Here is a 24,233-nt window from a genome sequence, read left to right on the forward strand (position 1 = left end):
TCCCCTTCTATTGTTTTCCTCTATTTCTTTGCGTTGATCACTGAGGAAGGCTTTCTTATCTCTCCTTGCTCTTTTTTGGAACTCTGAATTCAAATGGGTATATCTTTCCTTTTCTCCTTTGCTTTTCGCTTCCCTTCTTTTCACAGCTATTTGTAAGGCCTCCTCAGACAGCCATGTTGCTTTTTTGCATTTCTTTTTTTGGGGATGGTCTTGATTCCTGTCTCCTGTACAATGTCATGAACCTCCGTCCATAGTTCATCAGTCCACTCTGGGACTCAATAAATCATCCTGGCCCAGCAAGCATTTGTTTACCAAACATTTGCTTTTCCATCTCCATGCCATTTGCTTTCCTCACCTTCGAATTCCCAAATCACTACCCCCAATATCCTTGCTTCTCTGTTGCTGAAGATAGTATTTAAGTTGAGGATTTGGGCCATTTGGGCCTGTTATTCTCTTCTCATAGGTCTCTCCCATGTACAAGTGTTACTAAACTTTTGGTTTTCCCCTGTTCATTTGTCTCATGTTGACCTAATTCTTAGACTATCCGGGAGAACCCAGGAGAGTATAGGAAAATGTCTTCTTTCTAACACCTTGAATGAGCCACTGTGTGCAATGCTCATAGAAAATCTAGACAAATGTGGGAAGATTAGACCATGAAGATCAGCACAGAATACTCCAGGTAATTTCAGGGAGTTTCAAAGTGAGGCAGTCACCTTTACGCAGAAGTGGAGGCACAAATACTACTTCTGCCCTAAGGAACGGGCCTGAGAAATTTATCGAATGATGCCTCTTAAAGTAAGGCACAGGCTTCCCACGTGGCTCAGTGGTAAAGAACCCGCCTGCCAATGCAGGAGATGAGGGTTTGATCCCTGGGTTGGGAAGATCCCCTGGAGGAGGGCACGGCAACCCACTCCAGTACTCTTGCCTGGAAAATTCCATGGACAGAGAAGCCTGGGGGACCACAGTCCATGGGGTCGCAAAGAGTCGGACAGGACTGAGGGCACTTGTGTGCTCACACACACAAACACACACACACACACAAAGTAAGGCACACAGACAAGAAACCTACTGGGAGAAGCCAGGCAAAACAAGATAGCATCCATGACTGGTTTCTTGATTGGTTGGGAGAGTGCCTTGACTGTGACAGAAGTGGTAGCAGACAAGATTGGTCTGAATAACTGATGCTTTGGCAGTCCTAGAGTTTCCTGATTTTATTTCTTCCAATCTAAGAGACCCAAAAGGACAAAACCTAGAGACACATTTGTTAAATATATGCATTTTCAGTTAGGAAAGCAGGGCAAGAGAGAAAGACAAATCTAGCAAACGATACTAGTCCAAAATGAATCAGAGAAGAAAAATGAATGATTTAAGAAGCTATTCAAAGTGTTAGAAAATTGTTTGAGCCTTCCTAAAAGTAAAAGGGGAACCACCATGGAAATTAAAATGTCAGCATTATATTCCTCTACTGTGGAAAATAATGAAACAAAACATGTATTGCTCGAAACACAAAGAGTCAAAAGTGAGGAAGAGCAGTGCTTCAGGAGCGTCAGGCTCTGGTTATGAGCAAAGCAGAACAAAGAGCATTGCTCACCACCCAGTTCGATGAGGATTAAGTTGTCAGCCACTGCGGTCTGTGCGGAAACTTCAAGGTGAAGAACGGATGAGCCACTCTGTGCTTTGGGAAAACAGCCCTTCAGATAGATGTATATCTCAGGCAGATTTTTTTTTTTTTTTTTTTTTTTTTTTTTTTACTGAACTCAGATTCTTGCATTTCCCCATACATTGAAAAGCACTAAATGATTAACTCAAGGTATCTGTTCTTTGTGACTAGCAGTGATCTTTAACCAAGATGTATGCCCAAATGCATGGATCTCCTAGCCAGAAAGCACTTAGAAGCTGGTTTCTCCCCTACACCCTCAAAGGCTGTCTCCCAGGCTATAGTCCTCAGTAAGTGAAAGCTGCTCGGTCGGTCGCGTGCAACTCTTTGCAACACTATGGACTGTACCAGGCTCCTCCGTCCATGGGATCCTCCAGGCAAGAATACTGGAGTGGGTTGCTATTCCCTTCTCCAGGGGATCTTCCCGACCCAGGGATTGAACCCAAGTTTCCTCCATTGCAGGCAGATTCTTTACCGTCTGAGCCACCAGGGAAGCCCCTATAGTCCTCAGTAAGGTTCTTGAATAAAACAAACTCACAACTCTTATATTGTGCAACTTTCTTTCAGTTGACATGGTCCCACCAGTTCCCTGGTGCCATCAACTGTAGATACAATGACCTGGGATGATTCTTCAGCTAAAAAAAAAAAATGGAGATGAGGAAGAAATATTTATAAGGCTAAGGTTTAAGGGCACCCTCTTAAAATTCTGGGCTTCCCTGGTGGTTCAGATGGTAAAGAATCCACCTGTAATGCGGGAGACCTGGATTTGATACCTGGATTGGGAAGATCCCTGGAGAAGGGAAAGACTACCCATTCCAGTATTCTGGCCTGGAAAATTCCATGGACAGAGGAGCCTGGCGGGCTACAGTCCATGGGGTCACAAGGAGTCAGACATGACTGAGCGACTTTCACTTTCTTAAAATTCCAGGACAGTGGTCACTGTGGGCTGTGAATGACTGTCCACCCAAGCTAGCCTATGGGGTTTCGCCAGGTGCACCTACCTTCAGCGTAGCAAATTAGACTCAAAGAGGAAGTAGAAGTTAAGAGATTTAAAATATGTTGAAGGGAAACAAATGCTCCTTAGATGAGGCCAATGTCAGGTTGCTGCCACTGGAAATTTCTCATTTTTACAAGAAAAATCACATTGGGTGGTTACTGTGGGCCAGGCCCTGTGCTGTGCGTCTTATGTTTATGTATTTAGCAATCACATCATCCTATAAACTTGGGCACTGATAACATTACAACTTCATAGATGAGAAACTGGATCATGGAGAGATTGAGTAGCTTGTCCAAGGTCAAGCCCTTGGTACTCTTGGGAGGATCTCATTGAGGTGGGAGCATGACTACTTTGATGGAGCTCTTTGGGTGTGGGCATTTAGGCTCCCCTGTGGGTCAATGCTGATGCCACCCTAGCTGGAAGGGTTGGCATCCTTATTATTGCTGGTTGGGGGCGAGTGGAAGTTCAGGCTGCCCACTTGGTCTCCACTGACCCCACAGGGAGAAGGGACTCATGACAGCCCAGCTGGGGTGAAAATTCTGGCTTCTCACATGGCCTTTCAGTCACCATCCTGGCTTGGAGAGACTCCTTAGCTTGGCAAGAATGGAATTCTTAGCTCCCTAGCTGGCTTTTGTTGGGTTAGAGTGGAAACACAGGGTTTTTTTTTTTTTTTTTTTTTTCCTGTGAGGTTTGCAAGAATAGAACAACTATTGTCTAAAAATCTTCCGTCTTGCAGACTGCCCGTCCCTGGACCTTTGGCTCAAAAAGGCTTTTCTTGGGACTTTTCTGGGGTCTGTGCTTCTTGGCATTTCTAGTTGGTGGTTTCTCTACCACGAGTATGAGATGTGTGAGGCAAGACAACATTCAGAGAACTTACTACCACACTGTTTCTCTCGTTTTGAGGTTGCTTGATGACTGTCTTCTTATCCATCTCTTAGTGTCTTCTTCTGTTTGTGTTACATATAATATCGAGGAGCTCTAAATGTATTTAGCTGGAGGAATAGGGGGAAATTGTGTCTATTTCATCTTCTGGAAGCAGAAGTCAAGTTCCAGGACTTTTGATGATTGCTTTGGCAACCTGGGGGAAAGAGGAACGTGGCTTTGCGTCACTGGTTCTGTGGCAGACGAGAGCAGTTGTCCAAAGCCATGGCAGGGGACCCAGCAACATGGCAGCAGCGGGATTTCAGGAGAGATGGCTGGTAAGCGCTTCTCTGTGGAGCCAGAAACTGCGGCATCTGATGTTTGCTTTGAAGCAATTTCCTCCCCTGGATTCCAGGATTCTCCCTTTGTCCCCAGTGTTTGTGTATGCATGCTCAGTTGCCCAGCTGTGTCCAACTCTGCGATCCCATGGACTGTAGCCCGCCAGGTTCCTCTGTCCACGGGACTCTCCAGGCAAGAGGACTGGAGTGGGTTGCCATTTCCTCCTCCCGGGAATCTTCCCGACCTGGGGATCAAACCCTGTCTCCTGTATCTCCTGCCTTGCTGGTGATTCTTTACTGGCTGGGCCATTGGGGTTATTATACACAGCCCCCTAGTCTTTGAGAATGAAGGAGATGAATGAGAAGGCACTGTGATTGTACTAGGATCCAGGAAGGAGGGGGAAGTGACAGGGCCAGTGAAGAGCCTGCAGAGAGGATGGAGGCCCAAGCCAGGAGCCAGACCAGCGAGTCGGCGCCTAGAGTTTCCATAGAGCATCCTCCTGGCTCATGGGGCATCAGATGAGAGCACTGGCAGGAGCTGAGTCATCATGAGAAAGGGGATTTCACGGTGTGGAGGCAGCGCCCTGGCATGGCTCTCTCCAAGCTCACCGCTTCATTGCTGGGGTGGAGAGAAGCACCTCTCCTTCCAGGTACATTGTGCTGACTCGGAAGGAAGCCCGGGCGGCTCTCACCCTCATTGACTCCGCTGCACCTCTTCCCAGGGGCCAGACCAGCGAGAATGACTCAGCACACAGGCTGGCCTGTGCAAGGCTCCTGCCTGTGTGCATGGGTGGTGGGAAGCATGAGGAGTGGGCTTTCTGGTAGACCTCAGCCTCAGCATTTTTAGTTTTTAAAAGGATTTTATTTATTTGTTTTGACGTGGACCAGTTCTAAAATCTTTTTACTTCTAAATTTACTTCTAAATTTTTTTACCATGTTGCTTCTGTTTTATATTTTGGTTTTTTGGCTGCGAGGCATGGGGGATATTAGCTCCCTGACCAGGGATTGAATCCTTGGCCCCTGCATTGGAAGGTCAAGTCCTAACTACTGGACTGCCTAGGAAGTCCCAGTTTCAACATTTTAGAAAATTCATCTGCTTTAGAACAGCTGGACATGGAGAGCTGGCAGGGGTTGCACATGGTCAGGCTCACTGTAATATCACAGTGTCTCCATAGCCTGGGCAGAACTTGGCTTGTGTGACTGGGGCTGTGGGCTCCCCAGGTGGTGTTAGTGGTAAAGAACCCTCCTGCCAGTGCAGGAGACATAAGAGACGAAGGTTCCATCCCTGGATCAGGAAGATCCCCTGGAGAAGGAAATGGCAACCCGCTCCAGTATTCCTGCCTGGAGAATCCCATAGACAGAAGAGCCTGGTGGGCTGCAGTCCATGGGGTTGCAAAGAGTCAGACACGACTGAAGCGGCTTAGCACCCAATGAGGGCTGCAGAGGGCCAAGCTGGGGGATTCTAATTCTCCAGTAAATGGCAGCACATCTTCTCAAATCATCTTTACCTAAAACCTAAGGCTCATTGTGATCTCCCTCACACCCAAGTGCTCTCCCAAACCTGCCCACGCTACCTTCTGAACACCCACGGAGCCTGGCTCCATCTCCCAGCCCTTTGATGGGAGAAGCAACTGGAGAAAGCTCACTGATGTACAGGCTTTGTGTGGAAGACAGGCCTTTTGGTTGTCTGAAGTCCTGGGACAGAGGGGAAAGGGGGATGAATATGAATATGGCTGTGTGTGTTTGGCTTATCTCATTAAAATCCCTACATTCTGTGTTAATGGCTCTGCTGTTTTGTTTCCTGCCTTACCCTCATGGCCTAGAATAGTGTCTGCTTCTCTATCAGACTCTAAAGGAACATTGCTAGAAGGCAGGCAGGAAGGAGGAGGGATGAGGAGGGAGGGAGGATTGTGTTTCTTTCACGGCGGGCCTGAACGTGTGGCCCACCAAGTTGGGAACTTTGGCCTTTACCCCTGAAGATGAATTATGAAGCCATGCCTGCAAGTTCTTCCCTGGTGGCTCAGATGGTAAAGAATCCGCCTGCAATACGGGAGACCTGGGTTCCATCCCTGGTTTGGGAAGATCCCCTGGAGAAGGGAACGGCTACCCACTCCAGTATTCTGGCCTGGAGAATCCCATGGACAGAGGAGCCTGGTGGGATGCAGTCCATGGGGTCGCATAGAGTCGGACGTGACTGAGCGACTTTTACACACACTCGTCCCCGGTTCTGCTTCCCTTAGCCTCCACAAGATTCTCACCCCACACTGGCCACACGAGTGTCCTCCAGGGGAACAGATGCAGGTGGAGGACCTCCTAGTGACCAGCAGAGAAAACAGGGTGGTGCTGCTTCCCTGAGTGCCTGTGGGTGGGGGCTAAGTGCCCACAGTGGTGCTATAAAGGCTGCTTGGCCAGAGCCCTAAGCTGGGCAGCAGCTTCTGACCCTTCGTCCCTGGAAGGGCTCCCGAGATGGCCCTGGCCCTGTGGGTCTTCGGTCTGCTGGACTTAGTCGGCTTGGTGTCAGCCAACATCTTTGGTGAGTTCTGACCCTGTGGTCTCAGAGTGTCGGGTCAGGAGGGACCTCTCAGGCCAGCTCCTTGTTAGCCAGGATCTGCCCCAAGCCCTGGGAACATTTGTGACCTCATTTAATCCTCACACTGTCCCGAGGTCAGTTATGCACTCTTCCCTTTTCAGATGAAGAGACAGGAGGTCTGAGAAGTCACAGAGTTAGTGATCGGTGGAGAGGACACGGGAAACTAGATCTTCCTAATTGGATTCTAGTTCCCCTCACCCCACCCTGTTAGCAAATGTTGGTATTGACTATTTTTTTTTTTAATTATCTTCACAATCTCAAGTCCCAGGTTGTCCATATGGGGTATTTGAGAAATAGCAGGTAGTGAAAAACACAAATCCACCCATGGTGTGAAATAGACCTGAGTTCTATTATGCTGCAGCTCAGCCACTTGGCGTTGATTTTGGATAAAGTCTCAGCCCGTTTCCTCTCTGGGAAGGAAGCAGTTGTGACTGTGATTTCTGAATAAGCCCCTGCACGTTACATGCATTCTCCATCGAGGCCAGGAAGGTGCTCTGTCTGCAAGGAGTGCCTTGATAAACTCAAGAACACCTCCTTTATGGTGTTCCCTGACCCAACCGTGGTCTTGGGGAACGCACAGTCCAAGGGTCCTCTGTGAACCCTTCTCTTGCCAACGGTCTGATCCTGAACAGATTACATTCCCGGCCGAGTCTCAGGGCCAACTGGGTAAGATGGTGACATCACCTCCCAGGGGGTCAGGGGAGTTAATGTCAAACTTGTGAGTAGCCGCAAAACCGTGACTTGGAATATACTTGCTGATGGTGCTAGAAATAAAACCCGGAAGAGGGTCTGTGTCTCCAGCGAGCCCGTCTCCATTACTGGAATCCAGGCAGCAGGTCCTCTCTCATGCGCGGCATCACCTCCTTTGTGCAGAGTACCAGGTGGACGCCCAGCCTCTCCGCCCGTGCGAGCTGCAGAGGGAGAGGGCTTTCCTGAAGCGAGAAGACTACGTCCCCCAGTGCGCCGAGGACGGCAGCTTCCAGTAAGGCCTCCTCCAGCCGTGCGAACCCAGGGGCCTTAAAATCCACCTTCTTCCTGTCCCCGCTCCCTGCCCTTTACGCTCCTCCTCAAAACTGACCTGTGGCCACTGTTGCTGCAGTGCTCCCCAGACCCGTCAGCACTGAGTCATCCGACGCTCGTGGCCCCTATCCATGCTTCCTTCCAGCCAGAAAGAACCACAGCCGTCCCTTCCTTTCCTGACAAAACTTTTTACCGTAATTGTTTTAATAAGGGTGCACAAGGTGATGGTGATGGGGTGGTGGGATCTAATGACTAACGCTCCGATGCCCCCTCTCCTCCCTGCATTGAAAAGGTGCTTTCTCTAGTTATCTGTCACACTTCACACCCGTCTTTTTTCTAACTGAAATGAGTTAAAGGGTGGAGGGAAGGAAAAGGAAGAAGGGGACCTGACTGTGGCTCCTGTCCCCAGGACCATCCAGTGTGGGAAGGATGGGGCCTCCTGCTGGTGTGTGGACGCTGATGGCAGGGAAGTGCCTGGTAGCCAGCAGCCCGGGCGGCCTGTGGCCTGTAAGTAGGAAGGGGAGGAACTGCAGGGGGCAGCTCAGGCCTGGATAGAGCCCTGGGCTCGGGTGCACCCGGGGCTAGTCTCCCTCTGGGCTGCAGATCGTCCTCTGAATTAGGCCCCACCTCCTATGGGACTGCTGTGAAAATCAATGGGACAATCAAGTCATGTGTTTGGCAAGTAGCCTCTGACTTTCCCCTGTGCCAGGCCCCACGTCTGAGGCTAAGGATGCATCAGGGAAGAGACTTCAAAGTCCTCTGAAACCAGAAAGTGCCCTCTTGCTCAGGAAGTGTTTTTCTCAACTGGGATGTTTCTAAGATTTGAGACTTAAGGCAAAAACTTTCCTGTTAAAATAATTGCTATGATGATTGGTCAAAGAAGCTCAGTTCCCTCTTTAAAGCGTGTCACAGTAAAGCTATAACAAGGGTCAGTTTAAGCTGCTCATCTTAAAATGGTGAGACTGAGCTTCAAACCAGTTATCCTTTAAGAGAGCAAAACTCTGTTGCAGCGCTGGTTTTGGGGGCCAGCACGCTGGCTTGGGGAGCAAGCTGACTCCCAGCAGTCCTGCTGAGTGACCTCTGCTGGGCTCCCCGCTGTCACTGAACTCCAGTTCCTGGTCTGTAACGGGATCTGCTGTAGGGGCAGCTCTGACGGTCGTGAGGGTTTAAATTGCACGTTAAGATATCTGGCCCCCAGTAGGTACTGAGCAGGGGCAGCAATCACTAGGGTCACTAGTCCTCACGCACCTCAAGTTGACTTGTTGTTCAGTCACTAAGTCGTGTCCACATCTTTGCGACCCTGTAGACTGCAGCACGCCAGGCTCCTCTATCTTCCACTGTCTCCCGGAGTTTGCTCAAATTCATGTCCATTGAGTCAGTGACGCCATCTAACCTTGCTCTGCCATCCCTTTGTCCTTTTGCCCTCAGTCTTTCCCAGCATCAGGGTCTTTCCCATGAGTTGTATTTTAATTCTATGGAGAAGGCGAGTTGGGCTCGGAGGGGTGAAGACTCCCCCAGGTCACAAGGGTGTGCAGGAAATTCGTATTCAGACGAGATGTCAACAGCCGGCCTGTGCTCCCTTCACACCCCACCTCTGCAGCTGCAGGGCTGTGGGGTGTCCCATGGACTGAGGGGACGCGATGAAACCTGCCCTTCCCAGCTCGGCCTGCAGGATGCCAGAAGAAATCCTGGGATATGGAGTTGGGCAGGCCGAACACTGGCCCAGAGGCTGCTGCCGGCTCTCGGGCCTCCTTGGGTGGTGGGAAGGGCCGCCCTGCCTTCCCGCCCCTAGGGAGGGTGCATGGTCCCCCGGGGCGCGGACCGTACGTGGTCCCCCCGCCTGCTCTGACACCGCTCTTTGCCACCCCAGGTCTGTCGTTCTGCCAGCTGCAGAAGCAGCAGATTTTGCTCAGTAGCTACATCAACAGCACGGCCGCGTCCTACCTTCCCCAGTGTCAGGATTCGGGGGATTACTCGCCCGTGCAGTGCGACCTGCGGCGGGAGCAGTGCTGGTGTGTGGACGCGGACGGGATGGAGGTGTACGGCACCCGCCAGCGGGGGAGGCCGGCGCGGTGTAAGTGCCACAAGCATCGGGGCACCGGGGGAGGCGGAGGTCCTGGGCAGCCTCCCACACCTGACCGAAGCGGGGTCAGGGCTCCCCGAGGAAAGGCAGGGGGCCTGTCCTTCAGCACGAGAAGGAAGGCGTTTTAGGAAGGTTTCATCCCTTCTAGATATTCCGCGCGGTGGACCGCAGTATTCACGGGCTGATCGTTAAGAAGTATAAGTAGGATTTCCGGGAGCATCAGGCCTTAGTCCCTGTTCGGAATGCTCTCCTGTGTGTAGCAGGAACACAAGCATCTAGACTGCAGAAGCACATACGCCTCCTCGTGTGGAAGAATTAGAAATTCTTTCCTAAACCTATGGACACCAAGGGGGAGAAGACGGGGGTGGTGGGATGAATTGGGAGGTTGGAACTGACACCCATACACTCTTGATATTATGTGTAAAATAGACCAACGAACATCTACCAATAGTACAGTCAGCTCTACTCAATGCTCTGTGACCTATATGGGAAGGACATCCCCAAAGGCGGGAGTGTATGTAAATACATGCAAATACATGCAAATATAGAGCTGATTGACTCTGCTGTACCGCAGAAACCAACATAACCTTGTAAAGCAGCCACACTCCAGTGAAGATCAATGAAAAGTAAATAGACTTAAACTGTTTCCTTGGAAACGCTTAGGTCCAAGGAGCTGTGAGATAAGAAACCGCCGTCTCCTGCACGGCGTGGGTGACAGGTCGCCACCCCAGTGTTCCCCAGACGGGGCCTTCAGGCCGGTGCAGTGCAAGTTCGTCAACACCACGGACATGATGATTTTCGACCTGGTCCACAGCTACAACAGGTAAGGGCCCTCCGGCGTGCGCAGCGCGGGCCACGCCTCCCGTCTCCCGCCCAGGCGCCTGCTGTCTGCGGGGCTGGGCGCTGGCAAGCGTGTGTGCGACACACTCAGCCCGTGCGAGCTGAGAGAGGCCTCGTGTTCACTCTCCCGTGACGGATGACTGAAGGCTCATGGCGTCTCCCACAAAGCAAGCTGGCAATAGCTATTCAATTAAAATACATGAACCCTCTGGCCCAGCCAGCCTACAGAGACGAAAACACCAAATGTGAAGATTCTGTAACTAGGATGTACTAGAATGTCCACTGCATCGTTGCTTTTTTTTTTTTTTTTAATTGAGGCCAAAAACTGGGAACAGAGTGAGTGACAACCCAAGGTGGGTGTCTGGATAAAAGCATGCTGTGCTGTGGTTAGTCACTCAGTCGTATCCGACTCTTTGCGACCTCATAGGCTACAGCCCGCCAGGCTCCTCTGTCCATGGGAGTCTCCAGGCAAGACTACTGGAGTGGGTTGCCATGCCCTTCTCCAGGGGGTCTTCCCAACGCAGGGACTGAACCCAGGTCTCTGGCATTGCAGGCAGATTCCTTACTGTTGAGCCACCAGGGAAGCCCAAGAATACTGGAGTGGTTTAGCCTATCCCTTCTCCAAGGGGTCTTCCCAACCCAGGAATAGAACTGGAGTCTCCTGAATTACAGGTGGATTCTTTACCAGCTGAGATACGGGAAGCCACTGTAAATATTTCCGCAGCCCTTAAACAGAATGCACTCAGACTGTGTCTGTTGGTTTGGAGTGGGCTCTGCAGCACCTTACGATAATATCATGTGAGCTACAAGGTGCACGTAATATAAGAAGATTTAATTTTTAGAACACAGACAAGCAAAAAGGTCCTAATTTTAAGTGCATGTATATGATTATATGATGATGCTTGTGTCTGTATAGGATTAGCTTCCCTGGTATAGGACTAGGTGAGGACAGAGAATTACATGAATAAGCACAAACTGGGTGGTTCTCACAGCCACGCTGAGGGTCAGGTTGCTGTGAAGGAGGAGGAGTCAGGAGAAGAATCAGCAGAAGAGGAAGAATGTGGACCACATTGATGCATTCTTATAAATGGCATGTATGTGTGCACCTATTAAGCTTATTTAAGCTTAAAGATTTATATAACAAATATAAAAAAGGTATTTTTAAAAAATAGATCTTGGCCCAAATAACTGGATGGCTTCTGGTTATTTAATATGGTGACTTTATCAGTATACAGGGCTTGCACAGACTTCAGATATAATCAAAACACTGTGAGGGAAAATAAATAATAGTATTAATCTGTAAATACTGGTAGGAATTCTCTTAGAGAACCTGAGGCTTTATGTGTCTGGCTTTCAAAACCACCAGTTTCTTTCCTATGAGAGAGAGAGGGAATTCCCATGGGCTGTGCCAGAGGGGTCATGGATCGGCAGCCTGTGACCAGGTACTGTCCCAGAGACAAGTCTCATTTGAGCTGCACACTATTTTAAACACTGAGAAATTTTAAATTGAATCCTGTGAAATTTAAGTTTGTGTAGGTAAAAATAGTCCAACATAGCAATTTTGTATGTTCAACCCAAGACACAAAATTTTGAATTTTTGATTCTAAAGAACAAGGGTGGGGACTGCATGTATTGTCCCAGGGAACCAAGAAACTGATTCTTTTTGGATCAAGTGCAACCCACCCCGCCCCGCACTGTGGGTCTCTTCCTGTATGCGCCACACTCCTCCTGCTCCAACTGTTTGCATTACCTGTCTGGCCCCGTAGCATTTGCCCTGTGACCCTCATTCTGACTCTGCACTGCTGGCAAAGTGAACAGGTCACTTACTTCTGAGTCTCAGTGTTCCCATCTGTAAGGACAACGCCAGCTCGTTAGTCATGCGAAGATCTGCTGAGCCCTTGCCAATGAAACCACTGTGAAAATGGTAAATTATTATGCATCTGTAGGGAATCCATCACCAGCTTTTACAAATGTAGGTTACATTCCCTTACCCACCTCAGGCCTAGACAATGTCCTGCCCATGTGCATATTGGAATCTCCAAACGTCCTGATTTACTGATGCTCAGCAATGCAAACCGATATGCGCTCAGTCCAAGTTCAATTGGATACTCACTGTGTACACTGGAATTTGGGATCTTTTCATCTACTTCAATATTTATAAAAATAACTGGAAAACGATGGTCTCTAGCACACAGTGGGGAATCTGAAGAAGAGAAATTAAGGAACCCACCCTAGGAAGCACAATTTGTGGGTTATAGACCCGTCTGGCTCCTTTTCAGTTCAGTTCAGTCGCTCTGTCGTGTCTGACTCGTGTGTGTGACCCCATGGACTGCAGCACGCCAGGCTTCCCTGTCCATCGCCAACTCCCGAAGCTTGCTCAAACTCATGTCCATCAAGTCAGTGATGCCATCCAACCATCTCATCCTCTGTCATCCTCTTCTCTTCCTGCCCTCAATCGTTCCCAGCATCAGGTTGTCTTTTCTAGTGAGTCAGGTCTTCCCATCATGTGGCCAAAGTATTGGAGTTTCAGCTTCAGCATCAGCCCTTCCAATGAATATCCAGGATTGATTTCCTTGAGGATTGACTGGTTGGATCTCCTTGCAGTCTAAGGGACTCTCAAGAGTCTTCTCCAATGTCACAGTTCAAAAGTATCAATTCTTCCGGTGCTCAGCTTTCTTTATAGTCCAACTCTCACATCCATACATGACTACTGGAAAAACCATAGCTTTGATTATGGGGACCTTTGTTGGCAGAGTAATGTCTCTGCTTTTTAATATACTGTCTAGGTTGATCATAGCTTTTCTTCCAAGGAGCAAGCATCTTTTAATTTCATGGCTGCAATCACCATCTGCTGTGATTTTGGAGCCCAAGAAAATAAAGTCTGTCACTGTTTCCATTGTTTCCGCATCTATTTGCCATGAAGTGCTGGGACCGGATGCCATGATCTTAGTTTTTTGAATGTTGAGTTTTAAGCCAGGCTTTTTCACTCTCCTCTTTCACTTTCATCAAGAGGCTCTTTAGTTCTTCTTCGCTTTCTGCCATAAGGGTGGTATCATCTACATATCTGAGGTTATTGATATTTCTCCTGGCAATCTTGATTCCAGCTTATCCTTCATTCAGCCCAGCATTTTGCATGATGTACTCTGCATATAAGTTAAATAAGCAGGGTGACAATATACAGCCTTGATGGACTCCTTTCCCAATTTGGAACCAGTCCATTGTTCCATGTCCAGTTCTGTTGCTTCCTGGCCTGCATACAGATTTCTCAGGAGGCAGATAAGGTGGTCTGGTATTCCCATCTCTTTACAAATTTTCCACAGTTTGTTGTGATTGATCCACACAGTCAAAAGCTTTGGTGTAGTCAATAAAGCGGAAGTAGATTTTTTTTTCTGGAACCCTCTTGTTTTTTCGATGATTCAACAGATTTTGGCAATTTGATCTCTAGTTTCTCTCACTTTTCTAAATCCAGCTAGAATATCTGGAATTTCTCGGTTCACAAAATGTTGAAGCCTCGCTTGGAGAATTTTAAGCATTACTTTGCTAGCATATGACATGAATGTAATTGTGCGGTAGCTTGAATATTCTTTGGCATTGCCTTTCTTTGGGATTGGAATGAAAACTGACCTTTTCCAGTCCTGTGGCCACTGCTGAGTTTTCCAAATTTGCTGGCATATTGCATATACCTACAATTCTCAAAGAACTTCTTGCAGGTGCCTGCTTGAGGCGCAATTCACAGCTTTGTCCACCAGAGGGCAGTCGAATTAAAGACAAAAGTTCAGGACTAAGCGTCTATTGTTAAAGAACCAAAAAAACGTTTACCCCTGAAATGGGAGCTTTTCTTTTATGTAAGAAAGCATGTCTCTGAGCGAATTCTGATTTAAGAAGGTCATGGGAAGGGTCAGGTAGTTAGTTACTGGAAGCCCAGCCATGCTCAGGAATTTTCTGATAAGCGGACCTGGGCAGTGCCAGCCCCAGCGTCTCCACTGGGCAAAGTGTCAGGAGCCCTGGAGGCTATGTGGAGAGTCTAGACATAGTACCCTGGATGGCTGTTAGATGAAAAAATGCCAGATGGCCAGTGATACTTGAATTTCAAATAAGCAAGGAGCAATTTTTCAGTTTAAGTGTGTCCCGAATATTGCATCAAGAATTTTAAAGCTGGTTGAGGGTTGGAGATATCTCATGAACCAGCAGACTTGGATTTTAAAAAGAATGGATTGCAGTCAAGGAAGAGCAGAGTGGTTGCCTAGGGGTGACTCTATAAGTTTGGAGGCCACTATAGTATTGCAGGTGAGAGGGGCTGTCAGCTTGAACCACAGCAGGTGATGGAGTGGGCGATGGTGGGATGGAGCGGGATTGATGGAGAAATATTGACTTGGGATTCATGGAACTTGGGGAAGGAACAGATAAGAAGGGTGAGAGAGAGAAAAAGTCAAGGATGACTCCTAGGTCTGGTTTCTGGCTGGCTGGTAGAGGAAGAGTCTGGAAAGGAAAAGTCACAAATTTGCTTTTGAAATATTGAATCTGAAGAGACGTCTTTGGGAAATTCACACGCAGAAGTGGTGCAGGGCAGTTGACCCATTTCCATGGGGCCGCAAGGAGCCTGAAGCCTCGCTTGCCAGCCTGTTTGTTGTGGGTTCTTGATGTGTTGGGTGATGATTTATGCTTGAACTTGACCACAGTTTTTGCCCATTTGAAGCAGATCCTTTTCCCCTTGAAAAAAGCAGCTGCTAACTACACCCATTTGGCTGGTGAATTTAGGAAAAAAACCACGTCATGGTGGGGAGTAAGCTTTGCTAGTCCTTCTGCCCCTTTCCTCATCTTTCACAAGGCCCTCATCTAACCATTGGCTAGGGAAGTGCATTCTGGATAAGTAACCCTGGTTAAGGCTTGATATGTCATCATCAAACCTTAGTGACCCGAGGTAAGACTCCACCAACTGGTCTTTTTATCAGCACTTGTTCTTAGTGACAGAGCTCATCCAACTCTTTCAAATGCACTGGGAACTCCTGCTACACAGATGACCCAATGAGAAGGAGCTGATGCATCTTACCATGCAGTAAAGGGGCCTGGTTACCTGAGCATGAGAGTGACTGTGTGTACCCTCATGGACTCATCATTTCCTGTTGTGCTCACTGGGCCCTCTGCAGGGGTCTGCATTGCCCCGGGCGTTGTGGGAGTTATCACAGCTCTTGATTTTGAGGAGGGATCTGCTGGTCTTCATCAAGGGCTGGTATCCGGAGGGACCAGCCATGAGGGGGGTGGGAGCATCTGATTGAGTAAGGGTGCTGGCTACTTGAGTCCAGGGGCATGAATCCTGCGGTGCAGGTGGGCAAGGCCAGACGCCTGCTTGGAACTGATATTATATTTCACGGAGCCTTATTTGTGATTTCTTTAACTCGGTGTTGGCCACAACCTGAGCGTAAATGCAGAAACGCCATCATTTCCCCCTCCACTACAGTTTTCCTTCTTGAGGACTCTTTGATCATCATCCTGAGATGTTGCTTTTCATTCAACAAAAGGGAAGCATCCTCTTCCTTTAGATGAAGGTCGAGGTGGGTCTTTGGGTTGAATTGGTGGAATGTGGGACTTGAGTGGTTTAAACTTCCTGTGCCTCATGCTGGAAAGGCTTGTAGAACTTTGGGCCAGCCGGGAGCCCCATCACTGTCTGTTAGATGCCAGGAAACCCCAGGATCCAGCAGAGAGGGAAGAGTGTCGGAGCAGAGGACTGCTTCTCGGGAGATGGGGCAGGAATGGGGAGCAGCCGAGCACTAACAGGTCGCTTGGTGGTGACAGCCTGGCTTTGAACTCCAGCTCCCACCACTACGTTACATGGTGGCCAACATACCTCACTTCTTTAACCTCTAAAATGGGCACACGCAAAAAAAAATACCACCTGGTTTTTAGGACAGTTAAGTGGATTAAACGAGTCAATGTCTACTAAACATTTTGCTGATTGTCTTTTACAAAGTAATGCTTAATTAAGGGAGGTGATTATCGTACTGTTTTAACATGTTTAGAATTGAATTTATCCCAGGTTCCAATGAAGGAACTTCTGTCATATTCCTCCAGTCAGTGTGAGCAACTGGGCCACGTGTGTCTTTAGCTTCTATTATGCAACTTACTAGAGCAGGAAATGGCAACCCACTCCAGTGTTTTTGCCTCGGAAATTGCACGGATAGAGCAGCGTGGTGGGCTCCAATCCGTGGGGTCTTGAAGAGTTGGACACGACTGAGTGACGCACACTCATACTCATGCAGTTCGCTGACTGTAACGTTCTTTTTAATTTAACCCATGTACGCATAATCACAGACCAACCATATGGAAAAAATCCACAATTCTATAGTATGTATGTAAGTTTTGTTTTGTGTGTTCATTTCCTTTCAGATTAACTACTACATGTGCACCCTGTGTTGAGGTTCTGAAAAGTTCCTGGAAATATATTCCCTTCCAATTCTGGTTCATTTGCATAGGAACAATTGTAGTGTATGCACATGCCATTTTGTAGTCTACCCTTTTTACATAATGTTATGCATGCATTCATTTAGGGGATTTACCATAATTCACTTTAAATTTTCATAGCTTTGGACATTAAGGTTGTCTTCAACACTTTCCTAGAATATATTGCACAGCAATAGACCTTTCTGTGCAGAGAGCTGCTATTATACTTCTTCTAATTTTTTGGTTGGGAATATATTTCCAGATACAGGTGGAAACATACTATGCTTGTTTTCATAGTGCTATATGGAGCATAAAAACTAATTTCTCAGTGTTACATAGAGATAGCAACTCCTCTCTGGCTGCTATGTCATTGCACGTGGGTACAACTTTTTATCACCTGAGCATCAAATTACTTCTAGGATGGGTAGCCCAGCCAATTAGTTCCTTGTAGCAATTGTTGGGCTACGCGTCATTTTGGCATCTTTTCCCTCGTCTTATGGAAATGATGCATAGCCCTTGTTAGTGATGTCACAGTGATTTGGTGTTTTCTTCGACTATGGGACTGGGAAATGTCCTACATAAGAATTTCCCGTGGTGGAGCCTGGCTTCTTTTCCAGCTCTTGAGAAGTCGTAAAGGGCTCTGAAGTCATGTGATCTCCCCAAATGAGATCATCTGCAATGTGTACCATATGTTTGTAAAACACACTTGGCCCTTAGTCTCGAGAGTTCTACTCTAGTAAAGGAACTCTTTAATGCAATGCTGATTAACTGTTTTCTGCCTGATCCTGTGAGACACCCGCTTGGGCATAAATTGGTCAAAGCCCACGAGTGAGAAAAACACTAATTGGTAGATGACAGTCAAGCACTGTCATCTGGCCAGCCTCACTCTGGCCAGGGAAAGCCAATTCAGAGAAAAAGCACGTCTACTGCAGGAAGCGTGGGGTGAACGGCGTGAACACAGAGGCGACGGCTCTTGTCCCCGGATGAAATTGTTGCTGCGGCTGCTGCTTTCCAGTTACCAAGTCATGTCTGACTCTTGTGACCCCGTGGACTGCAGCTCGCCAGGCTCCTCTGTCCTCTATTTTCCCCTGGAGTTTGCTCAAATTCAAGTCCATTGAGTCAGCGATGCCATCCAATCTCATCCTCAGATGGGACGAGGCCACATTCATTTATTTCTACTGGAAGAGGTTGTGATGACTTGCCTTGTATGAGACGGTGACCATGAATCCCACTGTCTTGCAGGTTCCCAGATGCATTTGTGACCTTCAGTTCCTTCCGGAGCAGGTTTCCAGAGGTGTCTGGGTATTGTTACTGTGCGGATAGCCAAGGGCGGGAACTGGCTGAGACAGGTAAGCACGTTCCCCTGAGAGCCTCAGTGTCGCTCCCGGTAAAGCAGAAAGAGCAGCTGGGCTGTCCCGGGTTGGAAGAGGGCACAGCCTTCACAGGCCTCCAAGGAGGTACTTTGAATACAGCTGCTGCTCATCCACGTGGCGCCTTTGCGGGAAGAGTTACCCCCATCAGCCCCCTCTGAGCAGATGCAGCTCCGAGCTTGGCGAGTGGTACCCGGGATGGATTTCCTTCCCTCACTCTCTCAGCTGTGTGCCCTTGTGCTGTGAACAACCTGTGCAACCACACAGAGCCACCCTGACTTTGGAAACCTGGTTCAGACGCAAAGTGCAATGATGCCCGCTGGGGGCTCTAGCCTCTTTACATCTGTTTGCATGGTGGTGAGGTCAGGGCCTCCTTTCTGAGTGAACCCATCCCTCCAAACACTTGTTTTCTTGGCTCAGGTTTGGAGTTGTTACTTGATGAAATTTACGACACCGTCTTTGCCGGCCTGGACCTTGCTTCTACCTTCGCTGAGACCACTCTGTACCGGATATTGCAGAGACGGTTCCTAGCAGTGCAACTGGTCATCTCCGGCAGATTCCGATGTGAGTACAAGCTGGAGGCCGATGTGTTTCTGCTAGGAGGAAACCTCTTGGTTTTCATGTCCCTGAAGCCTCCATGGCTATCCTATCAAAGCGGGCATGGGGATTGAATTGACTTTACCAGCATCCAGAATGCGTGCTGTAAACACACTAACCGCCCTGCCTCTTCTGCCTGGATCTCTTGTAGGCCCCACGAAATGTGAAGTGGAGCGGTTTGCAGCCACCAGCTTCCGCCACCCCTTTGTACCAAGCTGCCGCCTGGACGGGGAGTACCAGGCGGTACAGTGCCAGGGGGGAGGGCCGTGCTGGTGTGTGGACAGCCGGGGGCAGGAGCTCCCGGGGACGCGGCAGCGAGGGGAACCTCCGTCCTGTGGTGGGTGTCCTCTCCAAGCCTCCTCCCTTGTTCTCATCAGGTCAAGTTACTGTATCGGTCTCTCCAGACTGACCTTTCCAGAACACATTCATTCCACTGGCCCCCAGGGGTGCCCCACAGACCCTTCAAGTTCAACAGGATGGAAGCCCATGTATCATTATTAATTTCTAATATATTTCTCGTCCCGTGTCAGACATGGTTGCTTCCTCAGGGAGCTCAGAGAATGGTAGGAGAGGAGAGAATTAAGGGTACGGGTGCCACGAGAGAAGTGTGTGCTGGTAGCTCTAGGAGCGCAGGGCAGCAGGGGGTCAATTTTATCTGTGCCTGTAAGGCAGGGAGGCATCCAGGAGGGCTTCATGGCAGAGGTGACGCTTGATGACCGTCTTCTAAACTAAAGATGTTTCCTGAAGGAAGAAAATAAAGACAGGTGTTCACTAGAGTCAGAGCTGGGGAAGCAAAATTATAGGGACATAAATACGGATGGGGCCTGACTTAACAGTGGCTTGACTTACAATTTTTAGACTTCCTGACAGTGCAAACGTGATACGTGTTCAATAGAAACAGTGCTTTGAATCTTGAACATTTCCTGGCCTGGCGATATGTGGCATGAAGCTTTGTCATGATGCTGACCAGTGGCAGTGAGCCGCAGCTCCCACTCAGCCACACAATTGTACCCCATACACTCAGGACAATTCTGTACCCAGACAGCTATTCCATTCTCCTCTTTCAGGACAGCTATTCAATAACTCCCTGGCAGTCCAGTGGTTAGGATCTGGCACCCCACTGGGGCCCAGGTTCAATCCCTGATTGGGCAACTAAGATCCTGCAAGTTGCATGTGTGGGACTCCCCCACCAAAAACTTGTGAGATATTTGAAACTTTATTACAAAATGGGCTTGGTGTTCAGATGATCTTACCCAGCTGTATGCTATTGTAAGTGTTCTGAGGGAGTTTAAGGTAGGTGGGGCTACACTATGGTGTTAGGAATTCAAAGTGTTTTTGACTTAGTGATATTTTAAACTTATGATGAGTTTAACAGGAGGTCATTCCATCCTAGTCAAGGAAAATCTGTGACAGGCTTGGTGTGCCAATGAACAGGACTGAGGGACTTTCACATGTGCTAAGGAACACGGAGTCTGCGAGAAGGATAGAGATAAAAAACTTGCTGGAACATGTTTGGGGTGTGTGTGTGTGTGTGTGTGTGTGTGTGTGTGTGTGTGTGTGTGTGTGTGTGCGCGCATGGGAGCTCAGTCATGTCCGACTCTTGCGATCCCATGGACGATAACCCTCCAGGCGCCTCTGTCCATGGGATTTCCCAAACAAGAATACTGGAGTGAGTTGCCATTTCCTCTCCCAGGCGATCTTCCCAACCCAGGATCGAACCTAATTCTCCTGCATTAGGAAGGTGGATTCTTTACCACTGAGACAGCTGGGAAGCTCCTGTTTTGGGTGGGGACTCTGAAAGGCAGGGGTCATGAGGTCTTTCATATCAAGCAGAGCCTTGGGGGCTACATCCTCCAGTTTTCAGAGAAGCTGTTGAGGGCTTTGAAGCTGGGGAGTGCCCTGTGTGAGTTGTGTGGAAAGGCAGCCCAGGCATTTTGGAGGAGAGATTGAACAGGAGCGTCAGGCTGCAGGCAGTAGGCATTTAAAGGTCATTGTGGTGTCCTGAAGAGAGATGAGTGGCATGTATTATTTTCCTGGGGTGACTGTAGCGAATTACCACCCATGGAATGGCTTAGAACAGCAGAAATGTATTCTTGCGCGCTTCTAAAGGCTGGACGTCTAAAATCAATGTATCAGCATGGCAGTGCTTGCTCCGAAGGCTTCAGGAGAAAATCCTTGTTTCTTCCTGGTTGTGGTAGTCACCAACAATCTTTTTTGTTTTTGTTTTTTCAGCCAGAAACTTCGTTGTTTTATTTTCTTTTTTAAAAAAGTTTTTATTTGAGTGTAGTTGATTTACAATGCTGTGTTAGTTTCAAGTGTATGGAAAAGTGAATCATTTATACATATACCTTCTCCGTTTTAGATTATTTTCCCATATAGGTCACTACAGAGTATTGAGGACGGTTCCTTGTGCTATACAGTGCATCCTTATTAGTTATCCGTTTTATATGTAGTAGTGTGTATATATCGGGCTTCCCTGGAGGCTCAGTCGGTTAAGAATCTGCCTGCAAAGCAGGAGAGCCGGGTTCGATCCCTGGGTTGGGAAGATGCCCTGGAGGAGGAGGAAATCGCAACCCACTCTATTATTCCTGCCTGGGGAGCCCTATGGACAGAGGAGCCTGGTGGCCATCGTCCACGGGGCTGCAAGGGTTGGACAGGACTCAGCGACGAAACCATGAGCCGCGTATGTGTCCATCCCAGTCTCACAATTTATCCTTTTGCAGCACCTCCCACCCTCTAGTAACCTTAAATTTGTTTTCTATATCTGTAACTCTTTTTATTTATGCTTTGTGTGTAAGTTCATTTGAACCCATTTTTAGATTTCATCTATAAACAATATGTGATATTTGTCCTCCTCTGTCTGAGTTACTTCGCTCAATACAGCCCTCTCTAGTTGGTCATACTCTAGTTCCTCCATGTGACTGCAAGTAGCATTATTTTGTTCTGTTTTACACCAACAATCTTTGGCCTTCCTTGGCTTGTGACTGCAGAACTCCACACTCTGCCTCTGCCGTCAAACGGCTGTCTGCTTTGTTTGTCTGCCTCTGTGTCTCCTCCTCTTGTAATGACACCAGTCATAAAGGATTAAGAGCCACTTTAGTATGGACTTCCCAGGTGGCGCTGGTGGTAAAGAATCCACCCACCAAAGCAGGAGATGCAGGAGACGCAAGAAACGTAGGTTTGATCCCTGGTTCAGGAAGATCCCCTGGAGAAGGGAATGGCAACCCACTCCAGTATTCTTGCCTGGAAAATCCCACGGACTGAGGAGCCTGGTAGGCTACTGTACCTGTGGTTGAAAAGAGTCGGATACTACTGAGTGACTGAGCATGCTGCCTTACCCTAGTGTGACCCCATGTTAACTAATTACACCTACAATGGCCCTACATCCATAGAAGATCACATTCTCAGGGTCCAGGAAGGATGTGAATTCTAGGGAGACACTATTCAGCCCAGGACAGGAAGTAGTACTGAAGCAGACGCAGTGGGCTGGGGAGAAGTGTGTGAACTTGAGACAGATGGCCAGGCATTGCATCAGACTCTGTTCCTCCTTACAGTGAGACCCTGAGGGGTGTTAGCGGTGGAGCGGGAGGAGTCCAGGCGCACTCATCAGCTCCCACTTGGGGTGAGCTGGATGGCTCAGCAAGATGTGAGACAGTGAAGGAGGAGGACAGTCTTTTCAGAGCCTCAAAATAGACATGTGTTGACATTCTTTCAGTAACTTCCTGGGAAACCATTTGATTTCTCCAACTTAACATTTTGAGTTCTCGGTACTGTGTTGGGTAGCATCCTATTGGCTAAGTGTGAAGATGTAGAAAAAGAACATAAAGCTCTGCCTTGAAGGTAGCCTTTACAATTACACTCTGCTTCTGTTAGAACCCAGAGAACATTGTACCCTAATTCCAGGTGAAAATGAAGATCTTTGGTCTTCCACATTAAAACCAAAAGTACTTCCAAATGCATAGATCATATTTATATATATTCTACTTTTTCCATCTGATGTATCAGTCTCATTACCATGGAAACAAGTGCCACAAGAAACCAATATCTGATTTTTTCTTTGCCTTGGTAACACTACATAACAAATGAATGGACAGGGTGTGCTCTTAATTTGGAGAGAGAGTAAGCAGAGACGTGAGCCTGGTTTCTCCCCTGCCTTCCTGTAATACCCATTAGAGGAAGCCCTGGCCTTGTGGACGGATGTGTTATGTGTTCAGATGTTGCCAGCCTCTCTCACTCTCCCTGACCGCATGTTCCAGCTCTTACTCTGTTGCCTGGTTACAGAGTGAAATTGGCTGACTTTCTTTTTGGCGCCCGTGTGAACTGAGGGGAATGAATTATTTTCAAAAGTTGGGGGTGGGGTGAGTTGAAAAGAACGTCTAAGATTTATGATTTTATGGAGAAAAATGGAGTTTTCTCCCTTCCACCTATGTGACTGAGATGGTCAGAGTTTGAATTTTAAAACTTTTTTTTCTGAATATGATGACAGTCCAATTGGGATATTCAGACAGAATGACCTGACCAGGCATGGAGTTGATTACTAATTAATAATTCCGAGGAAAGTTCAAGAAGTCTGGAAGACTGTGCTAAGTGTGTTTGCTGAGCGGCCATTATCATGTTGTGGGAAATACCATGATTCCTGTAATGTTGTTGTTTAGTTGCTCAGCTGTGTCTGACTCTGTGACCTCAAGGATGTAGCCCGCCAGGCTCCTCGGTCCATGGGATTTCCCAGCTGGGAATGCTGGAGTGGGTTGCTATTTCTTTTTCCAGGTGATCTTTCTGTCCCAGGGGTTGAGCCTGAGTATCTTGAATTGGCAGGCAGGTTCTTTATCCCTGAGCCACGAGGGAAGCCCAGTTCCTCTAATATTGCATATTAAAACATAGGAAAATGTTTCTTCTTATGGAAAATACCAATAGCATTTAAAATATGGTTTTTAACCTCAAATAGATGATAAACTAGTTAGCCTAGATAAGATGATCCCCGTGGAGGAATTGACAGCCTGTTGAAGAGCATTATAATGAAGTGTTAAAAAGGCCATTGAGGGTTCTGATAGGAGAACCCTAGAAAACAACATTCCATTAAAAACAAACAGGAATTTGTTGGTGCAGGAGTTTCCTAGGACAGCCATAACAAATGACCACAAACTGAGTGGCTTAAAACAACAGACATTTATTTTCTCACAGTCCTGGAGGCCAGAAGTCTGAAATCAAGGTGTGGTCAGGGCTGTGTTCCCTCGGAAAGCTCCAGGGTAGAGTCTTTGCCAGCTTCTGGTGTATGCTGGCAGTCCCTGGCATTCATTAGCTAACAGCTGCATCACCCTAGTCTCTGCCTTCCCTCCTCCTATGTGTCTCCTCTCTGTATTCACATGGCATTCTTTAAGGACACCAGTCCTTGGATTTAGGGCCCACCCTAAACCAGTGGAGAAGGAAATGGCAGGCCACTCC

At 48.0% G+C, this 24,233-nt stretch overlaps 1 protein-coding gene across 1 annotated transcript in view; it reads left to right on the plus strand.

Annotated features, from left to right (window-relative positions):
* The first annotated feature begins 6,319 nt into the window (after nucleotides 1–6,319).
* Nucleotides 6,320–24,233, plus strand: part of TG (thyroglobulin) — a 234,211-nt gene continuing 216,297 nt past the window's right edge. The window contains exons 1-8 of the mRNA XM_065903111.1: nucleotides 6,320–6,386; nucleotides 7,317–7,425; nucleotides 7,873–7,970; nucleotides 9,334–9,537; nucleotides 10,210–10,369; nucleotides 18,067–18,173; nucleotides 18,615–18,758; nucleotides 18,943–19,128. Coding sequence (XP_065759183.1) covers nucleotides 6,320–6,386; nucleotides 7,317–7,425; nucleotides 7,873–7,970; nucleotides 9,334–9,537; nucleotides 10,210–10,369; nucleotides 18,067–18,173; nucleotides 18,615–18,758; nucleotides 18,943–19,128 — 1,075 coding nt within the window. The remainder of the gene's footprint in view (nucleotides 6,387–7,316; nucleotides 7,426–7,872; nucleotides 7,971–9,333; nucleotides 9,538–10,209; nucleotides 10,370–18,066; nucleotides 18,174–18,614; nucleotides 18,759–18,942; nucleotides 19,129–24,233) is intronic.

This window comes from Muntiacus reevesi, chromosome 12 (assembly GCF_963930625.1).
Source record: "Muntiacus reevesi chromosome 12, mMunRee1.1, whole genome shotgun sequence".
Classification (NCBI taxonomy): domain Eukaryota; kingdom Metazoa; phylum Chordata; class Mammalia; order Artiodactyla; family Cervidae; genus Muntiacus; species Muntiacus reevesi.